Source organism: Gallinula chloropus (assembly GCF_964237585.1).
Source record: "Gallinula chloropus genome assembly, chromosome: 2".
NCBI lineage: Eukaryota > Metazoa > Chordata > Aves > Gruiformes > Rallidae > Gallinula > Gallinula chloropus.
Window position 1 is genome coordinate 121,071,966 of NC_140086.1, and position 21,134 is coordinate 121,093,099.

A 21,134-nucleotide genomic window follows, 5' to 3' on the forward strand; every position below is an offset into this window, starting at 1 on the left:
GGTGGGGGGCACCCAAGAATCTGGGAGGGGACACAGCCAGCTCAGGTTGGGCAAAGGGATATTCCATACCATATGGCATCATGATCTGTATATAAATGGGGGGAGGACCAAAAGGCAGCACAGCTCAAACTATCAGAGCATCAGCTCTGGGTGGTGAGCAATTACACTGTGCACCACTCATTTTGTAGAGTCTTTTATCATTATACTCTTCTTTTTCTGTCCTATTAAACTGTCTTTACCTTCATGAGTTTTACCTTTTTCTCTTCAGTTCTCTCCCCCATCCCTTTGTGGGGGGACAGTGAGCGATTGTGAGTGCACAGCTGGTGTAGGTGCCTACTGGGTTGAGCCACAATGTCTGCTCTAGCACTTTTAATTTTCTAGGACTGTATCACCTCACCATTACTCCACTTTTTCAGATCATTTAGGACTGTACTGATCATAGGCATAAGAATCAATTCAAACTGCATCCCAACAGCAACTTCCCACTACCATGAAAAAAGATAATTTTCCTATAATTTCAACATCTCTTTAATCCACAGAAGAACCTTTCCTCCTTCAGTGAGGGACTCCAGCTAGACTTTTGATTTTGAAACCCAAATACGCTGCAGGACCCACACCACTTTTAACTAAGGTTTGGCCAGTTCCTATATGAAGTTCAGGCAGATGCTCACCTTCCCTCAGAAGATTCCCCTTTCCCTTCTAAATTGCAGAAGAATTCTTAACAAGTTTCCTTGCTGGTGGAAAGTTTGAGCACCTCTCTGGAAGATTAGCAACATATTCAACATCTCCAAGATAAGTGACAGTGTATGAACTGGAGTTGGAAGTCTGGCTTTACCTCTGGCTCTTTAGCAAGCCCAATCAGTAGCACTAGTTTTATTGTACTCAGGGAGCAAAATGGAGTGGTTCTTGAGAAAGATCACATTAACAGTAATACAGGAGTGAGATTGAAAGACTCAACGTTTATTCTACAAATGTTTCTATATGGTAATGGGGTAAAGCACATAAGGAATTAAAAAAATTAGTCCGTCAATAAAAGCTCTCTCACTGAAGACAAAAAAATCAATCACTGCAACTTTAAACATAAGGAACACTGAAACGGTTCTGGCACAAAGTAACCACTTAGCTGTGACATAAGAACACTCCAGTTCATGGACGCTTCCCACACCAGTCAAAACATACGGCCTTTCATCATTTATTTCTCATACTTCTTAATGCAGCTATATCAACAGTTTCACAGCCTTTATTATGGGCTGGATTTCATACCAGTACTTGTGCTGCAAAGGTTGGTACAGCCGCTATCGCCTAGTAACGATAAAGCTTCTCAGATCCTACATTTGAGAAATGACATCATAGAAGAAACAAGACTAAAGAGAAGTTAGGTGAAGGCTCTGGATTTTAAAAAGCGCAACGCTTAAGATAAGTATCTACTTCAGAATGCAATTTAGCTATTTGAATAACAGACTGAAGTCAAAGAATGCCAGACTATTGTACTGTAAGAAAGACTTGGGCCTGGTTACTAGAACTGAAAACAAGCAGCCAAAGGGCATGGAAAGCCTTTCATTCCAAACTGGCTGTTTATGTTGGCCTAAATCAGAACTTAATGTTATTTTCACTTAATTTTCCATAGTAGCTTTTCCAAAATGTGTTTTGGCACAACATTCCTAGATAAAAATCAACATGTAGAAAGTCATACAAACAAACATCAGATGACATCCAGCTCAGATAATGCTTCACAACCCACAGTTTGTCAATATGTAGCAATTTGATGCTAGCATTGCCCTGTTGCACAGGAGAACAGGGAACACAAGTGATTGAAGCTTGGGGACAAACTGTAAACTAACCCTAGAATTCACACATTCCCCCAAAGAAGCCCAAGACCTCATGAACTCCTGCAACTCTTCTGGCCAATTCATACTCTTGGATATCCTTAGCACGCTTTGCTTATTAGCACAGAGAAACTCCGCCTCCAGAAGTTTGCAGGGTAGTATCGGGAGAGTTACTACATGTACAGATAGTTTTGTTGTAGTATTACGTTCTAAAGGAATCCAAACAGAGTTTGCTGGCCTACTGCATAGGGTGTCCTGCTACAAGGACTAAGTATTCTTCAATTTTCTCCTTGTATGGTATATTTTCAGTTCAATACAGCTAGATTTCCACTGAGACCATAACATCATCTGTTTATGTATTCTGTCAAGTGTTCCCAAGACCTACTTCAATTGTTTTTCTAAGTGTAGGGCCTCTGCTGTAGGTCCTCAAATAAAGTGCGTGCAATATTGATCAAAGTCCTGCTCGCACTCCATGCAAGATTCAATATATTCCTATTAGATGGATACAAGCAGAGCTTGATCTTTAGCAGGATAAGCAAGCACTGTACTGCAGGAGACAATAGAGCTCAGTTGTCCTAAAAGGCTTAGAATTTTGTCTAGTCTTTGGAGACCCATCTAAAACTCACTGGGAGGATTAGCAATTTTACACACACACACACACACACACACACTTACAGACAGCCATGGTTTTGGAGGAGGCACACAGCATAATTTTGCTTACTGTTTTCATTGCCCACAAATGTAAACCATGAAAAGAAAGTCTGTGTGCCTTAAACCTAAGCCACTTTATCATACTGTGACAGATTGTTTTCCTCCACAAGTTTTGGATAGGTATGTAGGCAACCTGCACATAATATTTTAGCTTTCCCTTCTTAATTTTGCAACTATGCAATTAAAATTTGCAATTTAACCTGTGCATGAAGATGAGTTCAAATTAATCTCAGCCATCAAGGCACTGTCACTCAGTCATCGCAGTTTGGATGCTTTCCCCATTTGAGCACCATTCACACTTAACAGCAAAAGAAACCAACAAAGCTGCTCATTTTCTTGGACTCAAGTTCTTCTTATATTTTTGATCACGATTTTATGTTTCTACTGAAGCCTACACAATTTCTGTTTTCACTCCTTCAGCCTTTTCAATAGCTTGCCTGTGGCTTTTCCTTCATTTCTGAAGGTTTAATGAAGTTTATACTCTTGCACACATTTTTCTCTTGCCATATTAATAATTATCTCTCACATCTACTACAGCTGAAACAAGAAATACAGTGGATTTCTGACAGAATCTAAACCAAGATTATACAAAATTGCATTATCCAACTCTTTGCCTACATTATCCCTATTTCAGCTTCTTTCTTAGAAGAGCTGAGTATCTCATTTAGAATGGAATTAGGGTCCCGGGCTCTAATATCAGTCAACCTTGAGGTATTACTGTAAGTTACTTGTAGAACCTTGGCTTCTTTACAATTCCACCACCCAAATGTGTGAAGCATTGGTGCTTATTAAAATAATTCCAGTCAAAGCTGATAGCCTGCTTCATAGATAGGGTGATGGTGGCTCTATCAGATGTGGCAGAACTGCAGGCTTCTAAAGATAATCATCATGGACCTTGGAAACAAAATTCTTCGGTAGGATACCAAACTTTGGATGGAGTAATGCAAACTTGGGTGAATTTGGGAAAGCTAGGTAGTTTTTGCTAGGAACTCATCAAGAAATTCTTAAAGAATTTCCTTCTAAGTCTAAAGCTGGTCATCAGAAGGCCATTGAATTGCTAGATACACTGAGAGAAACATCACCCTGATCTTCACATTGAATTCAATTGCTGATCTAAAAGTTTCACTTACTTTCTTCAACATTACATGGCAGAAGTTAACTAGTAACTGATTCACCACTAATACAGAATGGCAAAAAAGAGGTGTCATTTCCCATGAAGTACAGTTTGATTACAAAGACCAAGACAGCCTTACTGAACAAAAAAAGGAATACACAATCAAGATCTTAACTCATTAGGCAACTAATCTGTATCCTGAAACATTTAGACTAGCAAACATCCTGATAACTGAATTTTACTAGTGTTCAATGACTACTCAAGGTTGCATAGAGCTGTGTAGTAGACAGCAGAGCTCACAAGCTGCTGAAGTAAAAGTGAAATACCAAGATGCCTAATCAATGAAAGATTCTTAGTCAGGACCAGCTCCCAGGGTAGACAAAGAGACTCTAAAAACAGGCCACACTCAGAAAACCACCTAGGACAAATAAAATTACTTTGAAGACAGAGAGTATCTGTTCTCTGACTATAACTTAAACTGAATTGTATCTGTTGAGGAACTGGTCCACACGTTCCAGAAGTATTTACCATCTCCAGCTTTCATGATTCACACATAGATCACAATTTCATTGCTACTGGGTAAATACATTTTAAACTAGACTACAGAAAGAAGCTCCAAAGTTGCCATGACAGTTGCAGCAAAATGCCTTGTAGTTTCTCATTAAAGCATAACCTACTGTTACAGCCAAATTAGTTTTTTTCAGCCATTCCCCCAAGTGCAGCCTGCAGATCTGTTTTTGTTGATCGACCAATTGTTTCTTTCAGATTTCAGTGGTTAATTATCAAGCAGAATGATCAGCCCTTAGATTATTAAAACATCCATCAGCTAGATTTGTTCTCTTTCATGTAAAAGATAGGAAAGGTGAAAGGTTTCAGAGAACATTTTGTCAGAACCTCATTTAGAAATGTAAAGAAACAGTTACATGCCATCAGCCCATGTCTGATCATCTTCCCTAGACATGTTCCCAACCCCAGACATGACACACCTCAATGCCAGCTGTTTCTCCTCTGGAAGTTAAGCCCTACCCCTCAGCTAATGTTTGCTCTGGCAAATCATCAACCCCTTTGTAGTGCAGCTGATGGTGGATCCAGCAATAGTCTCTTGGTTGCATTTCCTTTTCAGGTTTAAGGCTTCAGAAGCATGAAAGATGAGAATGACAAAGAACAGAATCCATCTGTTACTTCTAAGTAATAGGACAGGGGAGGCAAAAGTCTCCTAAAAATAACTTCAACTCTTTTGCTCCCACCTATCTTCCCATCTTTAAAAACATCACAACACTGAAGAAAGCCGGGGGAACACAGTAGTATGCATGTAGGCTGCAACTTGTCATACTAATTATCTTTTGCATCAAACTGACTGCATTAACCAGAAAACAGAATATAGGGGGAAAAAAATTTTTGAAAATCCCTATGAACTGTTCATTCCAAGAACAATTAAATCTAAAGATTCATGATGAATTGCTGACAAGTGCTAAAACATCATCTGCTGCCAGCTTCTTTTTCTTTTAAGATGTCATAGCAAAGTCAAAACCAAGAAGACTACAATAGAAGATATCAAATGACACATTTAATAGAACATGAGGCAAGATGTTCGCGTGTAAAATCCTTTGTCAATCTTTGCTATTAGTGAACATGTACACATCAGGGATATTACAGACAGTGTAATAGAAAGACCCCACTGTAAGATTACGTGCTACTTCAAACAATATTATCTGAATTTTATCTGACAAGATCTGAACCTTGAGAAAAGCCAGGAATAATGTTGCTAGATGCAGTAAGGAGATAGCTTCCTTAAAAGACTCACAGATTTAAAGAGTTTTGAATTCAATCAATCCAGTATAGAATTTTGTTAGAATTCAACTGTGTAGCTGTGTGAACAACAAAACTAATTAAGCCCGATAGTGAATGTACGCGTCTTGCATCTGATTGACTTTAATTGAATTATTCCTTAAACTCAGGGGTGAGCTCATCCCTTAACCAGAAAATCTGCACAGGAAAGAAAGTTTAGCCTCATTCTTGAAAAGACACAGACACCAACTACTGAGTCTTTTGCCCCATTATTAGGAAATCCATAACATCATTCCACCCCACGAATTAACGAATGGCTAGTGAAGTGTGATCTCATGCTTTCCTTCAGCGTGGCATTACCAAACTCGCACCCTTCCCTTTCTTCACCGAATTTGGTCAAGATAAGTCAAATTATAGGGAGCAGTCAGCATTCAATAAGTTCTTTTCACTAAGAAAAACAGGCAAGAGAATTATGGGAGGAACATTCTGCAATTTCTCAAATTGACTTTCTGCAGTTTTGAAGTGATGTTTCCAAAAGAGATAGGGCAGCTTTCAGGGACAATGCGAGATGTGACACATGGAAAATTTTTACTTTATTGGTTTAAAATTAGTAAAAGCCTATTGGTTTGAGGCTTTTAAAGTCCTACAAAATTCTCCTTCTAGAAAAAGAAAACAAACGTTCAGAGTGACAAAATAAGTGCAGCTGAAAGACATTTTTTTGGAAGTGTTTCATGTCTATGGAAGTCATCACAAAGGCTGTTACTTCCCCCTCATCCCCAGCACGCACTTCTCTACACAAACTTGAGCACAGTGACCAAACGCTTAATATAATACACTCATTTGGTATTTGTCATCAAAAATAATTATGTAACAAGTGAATAGAGTAAAAAAAAGTTAGCCGGTCTAGAAAAAAACCCCAACATAGCAGCTGTTTAGAAACATTTTTTTGGACAAAAGCTTCTTTCCCTACATGCAGGTTTTAACATTAGCCAGGCTATACAAGGAATCTTTTGAACCTCAACTTGCAAGTGCAGCATAATACCAATGGGACCTGTGAGTAATGGTGAGAACGGAAACCCATTATATTTACCCCTCACACTTGTAGAAGAATACTGTCTGGAAACATGAGAACACTCTTCTAAGACAATCATTAGACCTTAATTTTCAGGTTGAAATACCATAATCAGGAGAAAGTTCTAATCTTTGAATAATCAGGTCGTTGTTGATACAGTACATGTGTAGGAAACTTGGGACGGGCAGGAAGAAATCATTGATCAGGCCAATTAGACAAAGGAGTACCTGGATTTTAAATTGTTGTAACAATATATTAGATGAAAAGGGCTTAAGAAATTTAACATAAGCAGTTCACCAAGACTTAGGTCAACTAGTTGACCTAGATCAACTTCTGTACAGCATGCACTCTTCAGGGGGCAATGGCTTCAAGTTGGAGCATAGGAAGTTCCACACCAATATGAGAGAGAACTTCTTCACAGTGAGGGTGACAGAGCCCTGGGACAGGCTCCAACCTCCAGGGAGGCTGTGGAGTCTCCTTCTCTGCAGATATTCAAGACCCGTTTGTAAACCTACCTGTGTGACCTATTCTAGGGAACCTGCTTTGGCAGGGGGGTTGGACTTGATGATCTATGAAAGTCTCTTCCAACCCCTCCAACTCTGTGAATTCAGACTTGCAAGTATTGCAATACTAGACTGCCCTGGTTTCAGCTGGGATTGAGTTAATTTTCTTCCTAGCAGAGGGTACAGCACTGTGGTTTGGATTCAGGGTAAGAATAATGCTGGTAACACACTGATGGTTTAATTTTTGCCAAGCAGTCAAGGCCTTTTTAGCTTCTCATACCAGCTTGCCAGCAAGAAGGCAGGGGAGCGTCCAAGAAGGGGGCGCAGCCAGGACAGCTGACCCAGGTTGGGCAAAGGGATATTCTATACTCTATGATGTCATGCTCTGTATATAACTGGGCAGAGGGCCAAGAGACAGCACATTTCAGCAACTACCTGACCATTGGCTTCAGGCACTGAGTAATCAAATCGTGCATCACCTACTCTGTATATTCTTGTATTATTACTGTTGTCTTCCTTAAGCTGTCTTTATCTCAACCCATGAGTTTTACCTTTTTCTTCTCAATTCTCTCCCACATCCCAATGGATGCAGGGGAGTGAGCAAACAGCTGTGTGCCAAGTACAACCACAACAGACCTATCACAACCATTTTAGTTTCTTTCTAAAAACACAACTGCTAGCATTGTACCACAAGATGAAGGCTATCAGATACAAGATGTTTCTCCACAAACAGCAAGAGAAAGAGTAAGAACAGAGTTAGGCTTTATCTACTGCTATTGCCTCCGTCCAGGCACAGGGTCTCATCCTGCTTGCAACGTAGGGGACAGCGACACATTCAGTTCAGCAGGCCACTTGGTAGTTTTACCAACATAACAGGTAACTTACTGAGATGAGAAACCTTTGAGTAACACTGTGTACATTTACTCATTCTGCCACTGAAGCAGTTTCCTTTCTGAGTTCTTTCCTTCTTATTTTGCTTAAAAACTCCTTCGCTTTTCAAAGCTAAGTTTATGTTGTACTTTGCTTGGCAACAGATACAGCAGCTCCCGAGCCTCATTTGGCTGAGTTATCTTCATACAACAAAAATAGCTTACACATCTTGCTGTATCTATGCATTTCACTGGGTAGCCAGCCCAGCGTGCCACACTCTCATTACTCACATAGCGGTCAGAGAGATTAACAGGGCTGCTCTGCCCTCACCAATGACCTTGGTGAGGTTAGGTTTGTCAGCTCAGGTTGTAGATTCACATTGCTTTAAAAAGCAGATGCCAGGTTCAATCTTCCCTTACGATGGCTTACCAAAACCATCATGCTAGAAGCAACGGCCCACAGATTTTACTGAAGAATCATCAAACTTTGGAGTCAAACAGAGCCTGTAACATCAGGTTTCCAGTTGACTGGAAGAAATGAGCAACATCTAACTGAGGAGATGAGCAAGTGCTATGAGAGGTGAGACACACAAGAAAAACAATACGATTAGCCAGGGTTGTACCTGGCTACCTACTGTGTCAGGCTTTATTAACAACAGACAAATCCCACAAAACTACAACATGCATAACATGGGATACACTATGGATGGAAGAGCAGCAGCAAACTTGGAGTACTGACCACAGATATCTGATGTTTTCCAATTCTTCAGTGAACTTAGCAGTTTAATAATCATGTTATCATGCCTTGCAATGAGTATTTCAGTAGTTAAACTTGCTTCTGCAAGGTACTGCCTCCATCTCAAATTCAAGATTAATGAATTATCTAAGGTAAGCCTAACAGAGGCTTGTTGAAATTCAGTGAATCCCTTTGACAATATGACAAAGTTAAGAAATCAGGGTTTTTTTAATTCTATATTTGATGTCATTCCATGTGCTTATCCAAAGATGATTTTCAAATAAATGTAACTAGGATCAAAGTGCAATGACAACCAAGTTCAAATGTTGTACAACTATGATGATGTATGGAGTAGGGGTATGTATAGTTCTGAAAAGATGTATTATGGGAAGGAGGTATTTAGGGATTTTATCCTCAATTTATCGCAGAACTGACAAATTTCCCTCATTAACTCTGATTAAGCCCACTGAATTTTGCTACAGCTTTTTGGTTATACGCCAAGTGCCGGGAGACAGTAACATATTTCTGTAGCTTGGGTTGTCTGGCCTATTTTTGGAAAGTTGCCAGCTCTCATTTGACCTTTATAATAAGGTTTAACCCTAGTAGTTGGACTAAGTCACTCATTTAGATGAGCAGACTGGTACAGCTCAAACCTAGGTCAACAGTGAAGGAACGCTGTTGCCATCTGACAGCTGTTCAGTGGCTTCTGGGAAAATTGTCGGTGTTCTCAGTACATTTTCTAGTGGACAGGCACTTAACCTAAAGTTTACTGCCACAGTTTGCAGTGCTCAGCAGAAAGGCAAATGGCTGAGTCATCAGGGAGACAGTGACTTTCTCAATACTGACTTTTTTTCCTAGTCAGACTTGAGGTACTAAATGGAACCAACTCAAAGACGATTCAAGATGGCTGAATTCAAAAATCTATGGTGTTTAGAAATAAGTATCTCCTAGTTTAAACGTCACTTCACAGGAACAGATCACCCCAGCCATTGCTACAAAGTGCTCTAATAACTTTTACGTTCAGGTTACATACCAGATGCCAAGAAGGAAATTCACTATTACCCACCTCCTGCTCTAACAAGTGATTGCACCTCCATGTCTCTTAATTTGGATAGAAGCAGGCTGCAAGAATCCCAAATACTACCAGCAGCTATATCTGAAATGGCTTCTTAAAATTAAATAAATCATCTACTCCCACACTGAATGATCGATCACAAGGTAGGTTTTGACCTCCTGTATTGTGAAAGACCACTGAACTGACAGTTATGTATAATCATCTGCTTATCAACATGTTACTGGCCCAACACATCAACAAGAACAGAAGGACAAAAATCAGGGAAAGGGAAAGCAGGGTCTCACACACACACACCAGGGAGCAAACAAGAGCTAAGTTACATATACTGAAATTTGACCTGGAATTCAACCACACATCTGCCACAGTAAAACTGGAATCCCACCCTTCCTAGCTTCTGTCTTCTTGACTGGTATTTCTATCATCTCAATCATGAAGAAGCTGTACAATAAGCTACCAAGTGGAGCGGTAGAAGAGTTTGGCCTATTTAAAACTTAAATCCAACACTGAACGTCTGTTCTGATTCCTCTAAGAAAACCACTAATCACTGAGTACTAAAATATAGTATATATCTCTGTGTTCAAAGAACAAGATATTGAAGAAAACCCCCACGTATTCTGACCTTACTTAAGGCATCAACATCAAGTTTGGCAAAGGACAAAGCTCTACTATCAGTGAGAAAGCAAGAAGTTTGTGTTGCCAACACAAGAAAGCCAGCAGTGGTGGAGCCAGATAGAGGAGAATTATGGAAGTTTAGCTGAGAATCTTTCTGTCCTGTGGGCCATTGGACACCATTTCACTCTCCACATTTTTACTTCATTAGCTCATAAGCTAATGTCTTTTTAATAGATATGGAGAGGAGAAGATGCTGAAGTGTTCTGTATTATTTTTAATGGCATTTAAGACACCGGTTATTCTGCAGGCTCATTTAGCACCTAACATAAAATTTGCATTCATATATTTCTAGAAAGTAATACAGTCTAAGCATCCCTAAAAATACTCCTGCTAACAATTCTTGTGCAAGAGATCTGGAATACTGTCACAAAGTCACCAGCCAACTGCAGGAACCAAATGAATGCTCTGACTTGACCAACTCTTTAGTGTGCACAAGTAAGAAAAAAAAGACAGCCTATTTCACAGTTGTTCAGAGGCATGGTATCATAAAATAGTTGGGAGGGACGTTAAAGGTCATCCAGTTCCAAGACCTCTGCCATGGACAAGGACACTCTCCACCAGATCATGTTACCCAAGGAAATGGTATGAAGTTGAGACAGAGGAGTTCTCAGTTGTGGTTTGTACGGGCCCACATCTCAAAGTTCATCTGGAAGAATCCCTTCCTTCCAGCATGTCAACTGCATCACAGAGCTTGGTGTCAGCAGCAAACATGCTGAGGTTGCACTCCCACCATCCATGTCTCCAACAAACAGTACTGGTCCCAGTATCAACCCCTGTGGAACACTACTCATCACTGGTCTCACCTTGGCCACTGATGACAACTCTGAGTGTGACTGTCCAGCCAACTCAACAAGTGGTCTATCCATCAGATCCACGTTTCCCAGTTTAGACACAAGGTTATCATGCAGGACAGCATCAAGTGTTTTGCACATGTGCAGTTAGATCTTGTGTATCATTCTTCCTTTATCCATCAGTGCTGTAACCCCACCATAGAATGCTACTAAATTTATTAGGCACAATTTACCCTTTGTGAAGCCATGTTGACCTCTATACTTTCCACAAGCCTTAGCATAGTTCCAGAAGGATCTGTTCCATCATCTTTCCGGGCACAGAGGTAGTAGTTCCCCAGGTCTTTTCTTTTTAAAAGTGGGGTATATGTTTCCCCTTTGCTAACCAGTGGGACCTTCACTCACCAGACTACTGAGTCTTCTCAGACATGATAGAGTGGCTTAGTCACTCCACCCAGCAGTTCCTCAGGTCCCATGGACACAACTCATCAGGTCCCATGGACTTATGTACCTTCAGGTTCCCTTAGACGGTCTCAAACCTGATCTTAATTTCCAGTGGGTTGTTCTTCATTCTCCCATTTCATGCCTTTGCCTTCTGCTACTCGGGCAGTGTGACTAGAGCCCTTACAGGTAAAGACTGAGGCAAAAAAAATTGAGTACCTCAGTCTTCTCCATATCCCAGTGCTGTGGTTTTGCATGGCAAGGTTTTACAGGGAGTAGGGAGGGAGGAGCTGCAGGAGTTCCAACAAAGCCAATACCAGCCAGCTCAAGGATGGACCCACTGCTGAAAAAGGCCAAGACAATCAGCAATGGTGGCAGCACCTCTGTGATAAATTTAAGAAGGAAAAACACCCTCATGCAGCAGATTTTTGCTGCCAGAGAAAGGAGTGAGAAGATGAAAGAAACTTTGCAGATACCAAGGTCAGTGAAGGAGGAGCAGAAGACCATGGTGAAACAGGTTGTACCCCTGAAGCCTATGGGAGATGATGGGGAGTAAAGATTCTACCTGCAGCCCACGGAGGACCCCAAGCTAGAACAGGTGGAAACATATGAAGGACTCTGTGACCCCATGGAAAGTCTGTGCTGGAGCAGTCTCCTTGCAGGACCTGTAGCCCAGAGAGAGAGGGGTCCACGCCTCAGCAGGTTTGCTGGAGAACTTGTGATCCCATGGGGGACTGTGCTGGAGCAGTCAGTTCCTGAAGGTCTGCCACCCTGGGACAGTTTGTGAAGAACTGAAGCCCCCATGGGAAAAGACTCACATTGGATAAGTTCATGAAGGACTGTGTCCTCTGAGTGGGACCCCACAAGGGGGCAGGGGGAAAGTGTGAGGAATCCTCCCCCAAGAAGGAAAACTCATTATGAACTTTTTTTAAAGGAAAAAAAAAAATCGAATTATTTTCCCTCATTTCTACATCTCTATTGATTATACCACACCAATAGTTCTTATTGCTAGTAATGACTTGAGAACTAAGTACTAATTGAATTATTAATGTTAAAGCTGCTTCTAGGGACAGCTGAGCTGCAATACTAAGTGTCTTATGTCCCACCCTGCCCATATACCTACAATTCCTAATGAGAAACAGACTGTCCTATACACGGGCATGCCATCACTATAAGACACTCTGCCTTGGCTGCCATCGCACTCAGCAAAAGCAGCATCATGTTAGAAATCAGCTACATCATCGTGCCTGATAAAGTGCCACTTCCTCCTTCATTTTCATCAGCAGTAAGAGCCAGTTGTACTTCAGGGAGCACGCAGTCTTCAGAGTACCACAGAAAGACTAAGTTCACTTCAGAGCTTCTCACAAAATTACTGGAGACTTCTTCACACATCAAGTGATGCCACTAGCCAAGAATTGCACAGGCAATTTCAGCTCCTAAACATCAGTTTGTGTCTTCTCCTCGATTCTATCCCTCAAGCCAGTTTAGTGCATTTGAAAGCAAGAAGGTTCAACACAGCTCTGCAGGTGCCATTTCAGAAGTCGAGCATTCTTTTGGCTTCACTACCCATCCCCCAATCCTTTAATTAAATAGATTAATTCCTTGGCTCCAAAAAAGATCAACCTTTTAGTCTATTGGCTTCTTATTCTGACATTGAGAAAGTGGAGTGCCTGAAAAAAGCTAGTTTGAAACAGATAGTAATGCCTCTTTCCCAGGGCACTCAGAAGGAACCTCTTAATCAAGTTTTAAAGACACCTCCCCTGCAACAAGACACTTTCCCAGGCTCAAGGGGCAGGGGAAAAAAAGAAAAAAAAGCATTCTCTGAAGAGCTTCACATCACAAAAAAAAGCCTGAGCACACAAATTCCACGTGTCCTCAGCATGAGAGCAATGAGTTAATAGGAACCTTTTCCAGATACCATATTTGAGATAAACATGCTTCAGCTTATTCCTCAAAATTTAAGCATGTCTGAGTAGCACAAAGCAAACTACGTCAGTGAAAAAAATGTGTTATTTTCAGTGACTCATTGACCCCACCTGCAGAACCCTTTCAAATCTCTCACCCAATGGACCTTCAAACTTCACACAGATAGAGGAAATGAAAAAAGAAAACTTGGGGGAGGGAAGGAGGAAATCAATTTAACTTTTAACATTTCTTAGATGCATCAAAGGCCTCAGCCATGTAGTTGTATTAGGTTTCTGTGTAGATTCTTGTAAGATGTATGTGCAAAAGCCTTCACTGGGTTCACTGCATGAGACTGAAGAAAATGCAGACAATATGATTTTGAACTTTAATCTTTTTCTTTCCTGGAAAGCCATCTTCAAAAAAAAAAAAATGTTTTAAATAAACTATATATAGATGCTGGTAAGTTGCAAAGCTGAATACAAATCTCTGAACCAATACAAATATTTTGCCACTCTCAGGTCCTGAGAGCGCACAGCAGTATTCAGGCATCCCAAACTGAACCGTGGCATGGGCTATACATCCTCACAGTCGGTTCCGGTGTGTGTAATATCCGTGAGGCAAGTTAATAAGCTTATTAAACCCAAGACACAGAAGACAAAAGCTCACAATAAACAAGGATTTAAAAAAAAAAATATTAGAGTGTAAGTGACAAAGAAAGATGAGATTAAAACATGTGGGGTACAACATAGGTGGAAGAACACTACCACAGGCATGCTTTAATGCAGTACAACATTTTTTCCTGCAGATGCTTCATGGTCTAGACACATTCAAACAACATTCCTGGAGTTAGTCCTTCAACTCTGCTAAGGGTTTGACAGGGTTGTAACACTAAGAACAATCTTTATCACATACTTATCTTCCCCTCCCTCCTCAAACAGGAAATCAAGTGTGTTGAGTACAAAGTGCATTTCATATGATTTGTTAGGATGATCACCTCCTGACTTAGGAAAGAATGTGTCTCCTATTAACATGCAACTGCAGACACACAGAAAGAAGGAAACAGTCATTGCTGCTTCAACCTTGTACATAGTAATGGCACTCCACAAAATTTTCCTTGCTCAGTCTGATCCCCTAGGATGGAGCAAGCAATAGCCACTGAAAGAACTAACCTTCTACCTACATATATAATTTTTACCCCCTTCTCCCCAACAGTGAGAACTCCAGGTTGAAAAAAGTAAAAGAAAACACAGAAATCTAACCAAGAAAAAGAACATACTTTCATATGGAGAGGAGGCGCAAGACTTAAAATACTTTGAACAGAGAACTATTAAGACTGGAAGAATGGTAGGTACTTAGCCCATGGAACTTTCAGCCACTTTTTTTCTCATTTTAATTCAAATACAAATCCCCTCAGTGTATTCATGCCATTCATAAAAAAACCCCAAAACAAAACAGCAAGTCAGATGAAGGATTTAAGTTTTTGCTCATCAGGATAACTTGATTTTTTATTACTGTTGGGTAGGGAAAGTATTGTTGGTTTTGGTTGTTTGGGGGGGGTTGGGGTGGGTTTTGGATTTTTTTTTTTTAAGAGAAAGTGAAACAAAATCAGAAAGAACCAAAGGGAGAAGTTGGGGGAAAGCAATGTTATTGCAATCAATACTGAACAAACCCTTGAGTTTCTAAAGAGGACGTAGCTTTAGTTTAAATACATTGTTATTTGATTTCAAAGCAAACCATGTCCTAGTCTATATCCAAAAAAAAAAGTCTTCTATTTCTGATAAAGGAACAGAAACCCTAAGTAAAATACAAATTGCTATTTAGAAATCATTGAGCTATCAATGAACAGCTTTCCAGCTTCAGTCTGGCTTTATAAGTTTTCCCAAGAGTTTTGGGTCATTATAAGCACTTGAAAACTTTGTTGTTTTATGTAATATTAAAAAAAAAACATTGAGGGGGTAACATGGGAGAACATGACCATATATTGCTATCTTAAGTGACTAAGTGCAAAGGATAGGGGGAGCCAGCCATGATAACCACCCCTGACAAACCAGAGATGTACCATACCACTGGATTACAGGAGTCACAGTTGTACAAGCCCCTCCATGAGCACCAATTGCATGCAACCCTTTGCCAGAGTATCCTGCAACAACCTCAGAAATCAGCATGGGGCGAGCTAGCGCAGGTAGGTAACACTCTCAGATCCCCTCACAAAGTCATTTTAAGAAGCACGTATCAACCTGAGCTCCATATCCTTTTTGACAAGGGCATATTACCTGATGGGGCTGTGAACTGGACCATCTGCTGTAGGAAGGAGCACCAGAAGTCTTGTTGGTTGTAGTTCTCTGTAAAATAAAAGAAAGATCGGTCAAATATTCACCAACATTTCCATCATACACACAGTCAGCTTCAAAAAATCTCAAGGACATAAATTCCCATAGTAAAAAACCCAAACCAAAGCCCTCAAGAAACCATACATATAGTACAGTACCATTAAAATCAAAGACAACAGCTTGCCAAATCTGCTACCAATGCTCCATTCATCCTTGAACCTCAGAACCTAAATTTTCACCTCAACTTCCGTATGTGACCAAGATTGTCACTTCAAATGATGAGCCTTAACCTAAACTGAGGCAGCAAAGCACTACCTTGCAGCTAGGTAATTCACTCAGATCAAGCAAGTGTGTTCTGTTTTCACATTTATTCCAGACAAGCATTATTAAAGGAGTTTGCTTCCTCATTCTGAGAAGTATTTTTCCCTAACTCATAGTGCTGTTTCATTCTCTACTTCATACTAGTTTTACAGAACTTGTTCTTCAGTCATAGATAATAAAGCAAAGCTGTTATTTTTTAATCACTTCACCTTACTCAAAAAATCAAACTTGGATATTTTTAGAATAGACAGTAGAAAATATTAGCTATTTACAAACATATTTTTGAAGAAAGAAACCCCACAGTCTTTATGTCTTATTCCCATGCTTCTTTCACCAACTTCCCTATATTTGTTTTCTGAAGCACTAAGATAAAAGACCAGACCGTGGACTTTCATATCCACATCATGTGTGTCACATACAGAGACTGCCTCTGATATTGCAGAAGAATCAATACAATATGACATCTAGTAGAAGACCACAAATTATGTTCAGATATATTACCCCTGGTCTCAAAATTATTTCATACCATGAATTTCTATGCCATTTACTCCTAGTCTAGACTAGAACCTAGCTCAACACAGAGCTCCTCCAAGTCCACTGCTCACTTATGTGAATTTGATGCTTAAAAAAAACCCTAAAATGCCACACACCACAGTCAAGAACCAAATATCTTGCAAGTATTTCACTACTATATTGTTTTAAGCTCAGACATTACAGTAATCTCAGAACAACAAGGCTAACTGTATCAGGAAAATCAGGTAGATTTGAGTTACCTACTCATGAGAACTGAGCTCAAAGAGGTTTCCAGGCACGAGATACTAATTCATCAGAACGTCGTGTTACCAGGAGAACGGCAATAGGGGAATAGATTCATATATGAACCACATAAGTCATACTAAAAAATTGCAAGACAAGATGTGTAAGATTTATACCACAATGTAGTATATGCTTTGTAAGTATGAAAATAACTTACGGCTTTTAGCACCTGTGGATATAGCAGATTTCTATGCCAGTTGTAACCACTCAGGCTTATACATCCTTGCTTTTTCAAAAGCAGCTTTAGAACATGTATGTCATTCCCATTAATGAGAAACAGCCACTGCTGTAATCGTGCTTTTGTGTTAGTCTAGCAATAAAACAAAGCAGTTATTTTACAAATTCAATTATTACCTTTTTATTTTACAAATTTAATTATTAGCCTTACGGTTTAGTGCGTTTAGCTTCTAATAGACACCCTTAGAAGGCTAGACATTTTCTAATACACAGATATGCCATGCAGCAGAATCATGCTTTCTTTGGACAGAAACTTCAGAACACAAGCCACACACAATGTTGATTCCAGATCTATAAAACTTTATGAAAACAATCTGCTTCAGAAGAAAGAGTGGTCAATCTACAAATAACAAGATAACTAGAGTTTTTCTGGAAACTTCTGCAAGTTCTTTCCTGCAAGATGCTTTTCCACAAGCATCACACGCCTTTCTTGATCTATATCTGTATAATGTATGTCTGCTTTTAATATTGTCTGATAAAAACTGTATATTCTTCCTGTCTAAACATATAAGCAGCAGTCTTTGGTTACATTACTTACTCTAATGCTCATTACCTTTAGTAGGTACATTTTCCTCTATGCTCTTTTGAATTCTTCCACATCAGTTTCAAGGACATCCCAAAGAAAAATATCCCACAGAGAAAAACTACAGCAATATCAGAGAAACACAAGAAGTCCCTTTTGAGGCCAGGCAGCCAGCAAGTATCTCTAAAGACGGAGGCTGGATCTTTTTTTGTCCAACTTTACAAACAAGAAAGGACCAGAGCCTCAAAAGCACTTGGAAGCCAACCTCCATCTTTCAACTGGATTAAGAGGTAGGTACTTAAAAATTGTAAAAAAATAGCAGTATAAGGTCTAATATCAGCATTTATTTTTCCCTGTCCCTCAGGCTTTTATTTCCCCCCCCCCTCCATTCACAGATTAATGATCAGGATCACTTGCGTCATCAGGCATCTCAAGGCAATCAAACACTAGATTATACAGCAAAGGCTTACACTGCTCACATAGGAGCTTCTTGAACTGATCACTTAGGTAAGACTTTGAGAACTCTGGAAAATAGTTCCATCTGAGCTTCTCTCCAAGTTCTAAGGGGCAACAGGGAAAAAAACAGGCTAGACCACACCCTCTGCTTGGCTTAGCAGTTAAAATATTTGAGGCAGGCAGCTTAAAAGAAACACCATGACCAAACTCCAACATACACACATTCTCACCCCTATTTCACTGCAATCAGTAGACACTGAACACTTACCTTATATCAAGACCACAAGCTAGACAAACAGCTTTTGCACACAGCTCACACCACAAAGAAGACCTCAAGGTATAGCATTTTCACTAGGTATTTTACTAAGGAGAAACTGGGCTGTACTTAGCCCCTTCAGCCACATCTCTTTCCTCAATTAGAATCACCTGCCTCATCACTCTCCCATTTGAGAAAGGAGCACACACAAAGAACATTAAAGGACTCTCCGCACAGCACAATTAGCACTTGAGCACAAGCCCTCCACATAAACCCTTTCTCTAGTGTTGTAGACCTCCCTGACAGCATCATCCATAGCACTTAAACCAAACAACTCTCCCAAAAATTGAAACACTCATAGCCTTCTTTTTTTTTTTTCTTTTTAACCCAGCCCCCTACTATCCCAGCTCATTTCTACTCCCTACCAGCTGTCTCTCAGCCATATGTAGGTACAAAACCACCACCACTCCCCCAACTATTAAAAACTAATTAGGACTGACTGTTCTAATTACCTGCTTGACCAAGCTGTTCCTTATGGCCTTGCCCCTCCTCCCCTTTTCCCCCACCTGTGAAGAGAGGTTAAACTCACACAGCAGATGCTGACCACCAGTCACTTCAGAAGACCAATGAACTTCTGCTGAAAACCTTAAAAGGCTCAAACAATTTTCAAACCAGTCTGTACTTCTGAAGGTAATAGAACTGCCAATCAAATATGGGGGTTTTAGCATCTGAGCTGGAAGTTGTGGGGAAAAAGAAGAGAGGAAAGCTAATGATCTGTATACCACTGCCCCAAGCACATGGCTGGACCAAAGCCTGGAAGTGAGGGATGTTGATGAAACACCAGGTTGTCTCCAAATCTTAGTGAGAGCAGGAAAAAAATACTTTTCATAGCAACAAAGTAGAACAGGTAAAAGATGAGCAAGTGATGTAGTGTATTTGCAAAGATGCTGTTCGCAGGAAAACTGTTTCCTCAGAAGATTCCAACTATTGAACACAGCAGATACATTGAAACAAACAAAAAAATCTTATATATGGAAATCTGAGTAGGGCTCAACAGGAGAGCTCATAAGAAGGTATGTTATGATTTCATACTTTGGTTAAGGCTGTAGACAATACAAGCCAAGACTCTACACAGCCCGTAAATAGTTTCCCATTCCATCAAGGACAGCTTCACTGTAAGGCCACACTTCAAAATTGGGAAAGAGAAGCAGGGTGTAGAGGAAGTTACAAGTGTTACTCTGTAAATATCTCTAAATGCAAAAAAAGAAGTGTATATATATATAAAAGGAGGATAACAAAGTCAAAGTTTATAGCTTGTTCTACAGCCAAATAAACTTACAAAGCTTCCTGGTGGGCATGGAATTTCATCCTATTGGCTTGGAAAGCTATCTTAAGATGGGATGAATTACTGTCTGGATGTACCTGTCTCTTTCCATCCACTGAGCAGAGAGAGAGAGGCTAAGCAGCCAGTTTAATTGAGACATCTAACTTTGGATGGCTAATGTTAGGTGAAATTAAATCTGCCCACACTCCTTGTTCTCCTGCCTACCAAGGGACCTAGGTAATTTGTCCTCTTCTAGGGTTTAAAGGGTTATTATGGTAGTAAATTTGCTATTTAATTGGGGTACTTTTGAACTACCTTGTGCACTCCTACAAACTGTTAATCTTTCAAATGCCGCTCACTGGTAAAGACGTGACGGACTGTCTTGACTTTAAAGAATTAGTCAAACTTTTTTGGCTGGGCAAAAAAGGGAGAAAAGTTTTTTAATTATAAACAGAGAAAATATAATGTGAAAGTAAATGGAAGATAACACTAACATTTACTCATACCAAACCAAACTTTTTTTTTTCTGAGAAAAAAACTACTTACCCTTTACCTCTAGTTCTCTGAGAACACACTTCTAGTTACATAATATACATGTCATGCTAACAGTTCTTGGGCTTTTCAATTTCCTGGCCTAAAATCTTACTGGCATCCAGAAGGTATCTTGCTCATCATTTTTACTGGAGAGGTAGCTTGTTTAAAGAGTATAGCGTCCAACTGTTTATGCAAAGGCTGATAGCAAACTCAGGATATATTTTCCCCTTTCCAATATCTAGATTACTTTTAAAAATTATTTGCTACAGAATTTCCCTTTTTTTTCCTTAAATTCAAAAAATAATTTGCTGAATAAAGTAATAGTGACCTCTGACAACATTGTAAGATGTTAAGACACTGAAATTTTTCCTCTGCAGTTTGCTTTCTTTTTATTTTTTAATGAAGCTTTGTGTAGCTGTGGCTTTTGCAAAGAGGAATCAGTGATGTTAAGTTAAAAAGAAACAGCATTCAGTCACTGCTTACTGATAGATACAGGCTTTTGAGTTCACTTGTTTATCTTATCTTACATCAGGAATTTATGAAGAGAAACACGAGTGAAAATAAAGTTTTAAACTTTCATACTATAAAGGGCTATAATGTCCTATATGACTCTTCAGAAACAAATAGTGGGTGAAGTCCATTGGCAGGGGCAGGGTTATTTTTTTTAAGCATTGAGTTTTATTTCATTTTATTTATTGAGCTTATTGCACCACAATGCCATATAGAAAATGACAAGTTATTAATTTCTATATGCAACTTAAATAGAAAAGGTGACAACTTCTCTGATGCTATCTGATCAAAAATAGTGCTTACAGGAATTACAGAGTTTGAATCTAA

General features: G+C 39.7%; 1 protein-coding gene across 1 annotated transcript in view; it reads right to left on the reverse strand.

The window, feature by feature from the left end:
- Positions 1-21,134, reverse strand: part of LOC311205849 (uncharacterized protein) — a 220,432-nt gene that overhangs the window by 99,116 nt on the left and 100,182 nt on the right. Inside the window, exon 2 of the mRNA XM_084280361.1 lies at positions 15,774-15,842. Within this exon, the coding sequence (XP_084136487.1) occupies positions 15,774-15,842 (69 nt within the window). The remainder of the gene's footprint in view (positions 1-15,773; positions 15,843-21,134) is intronic.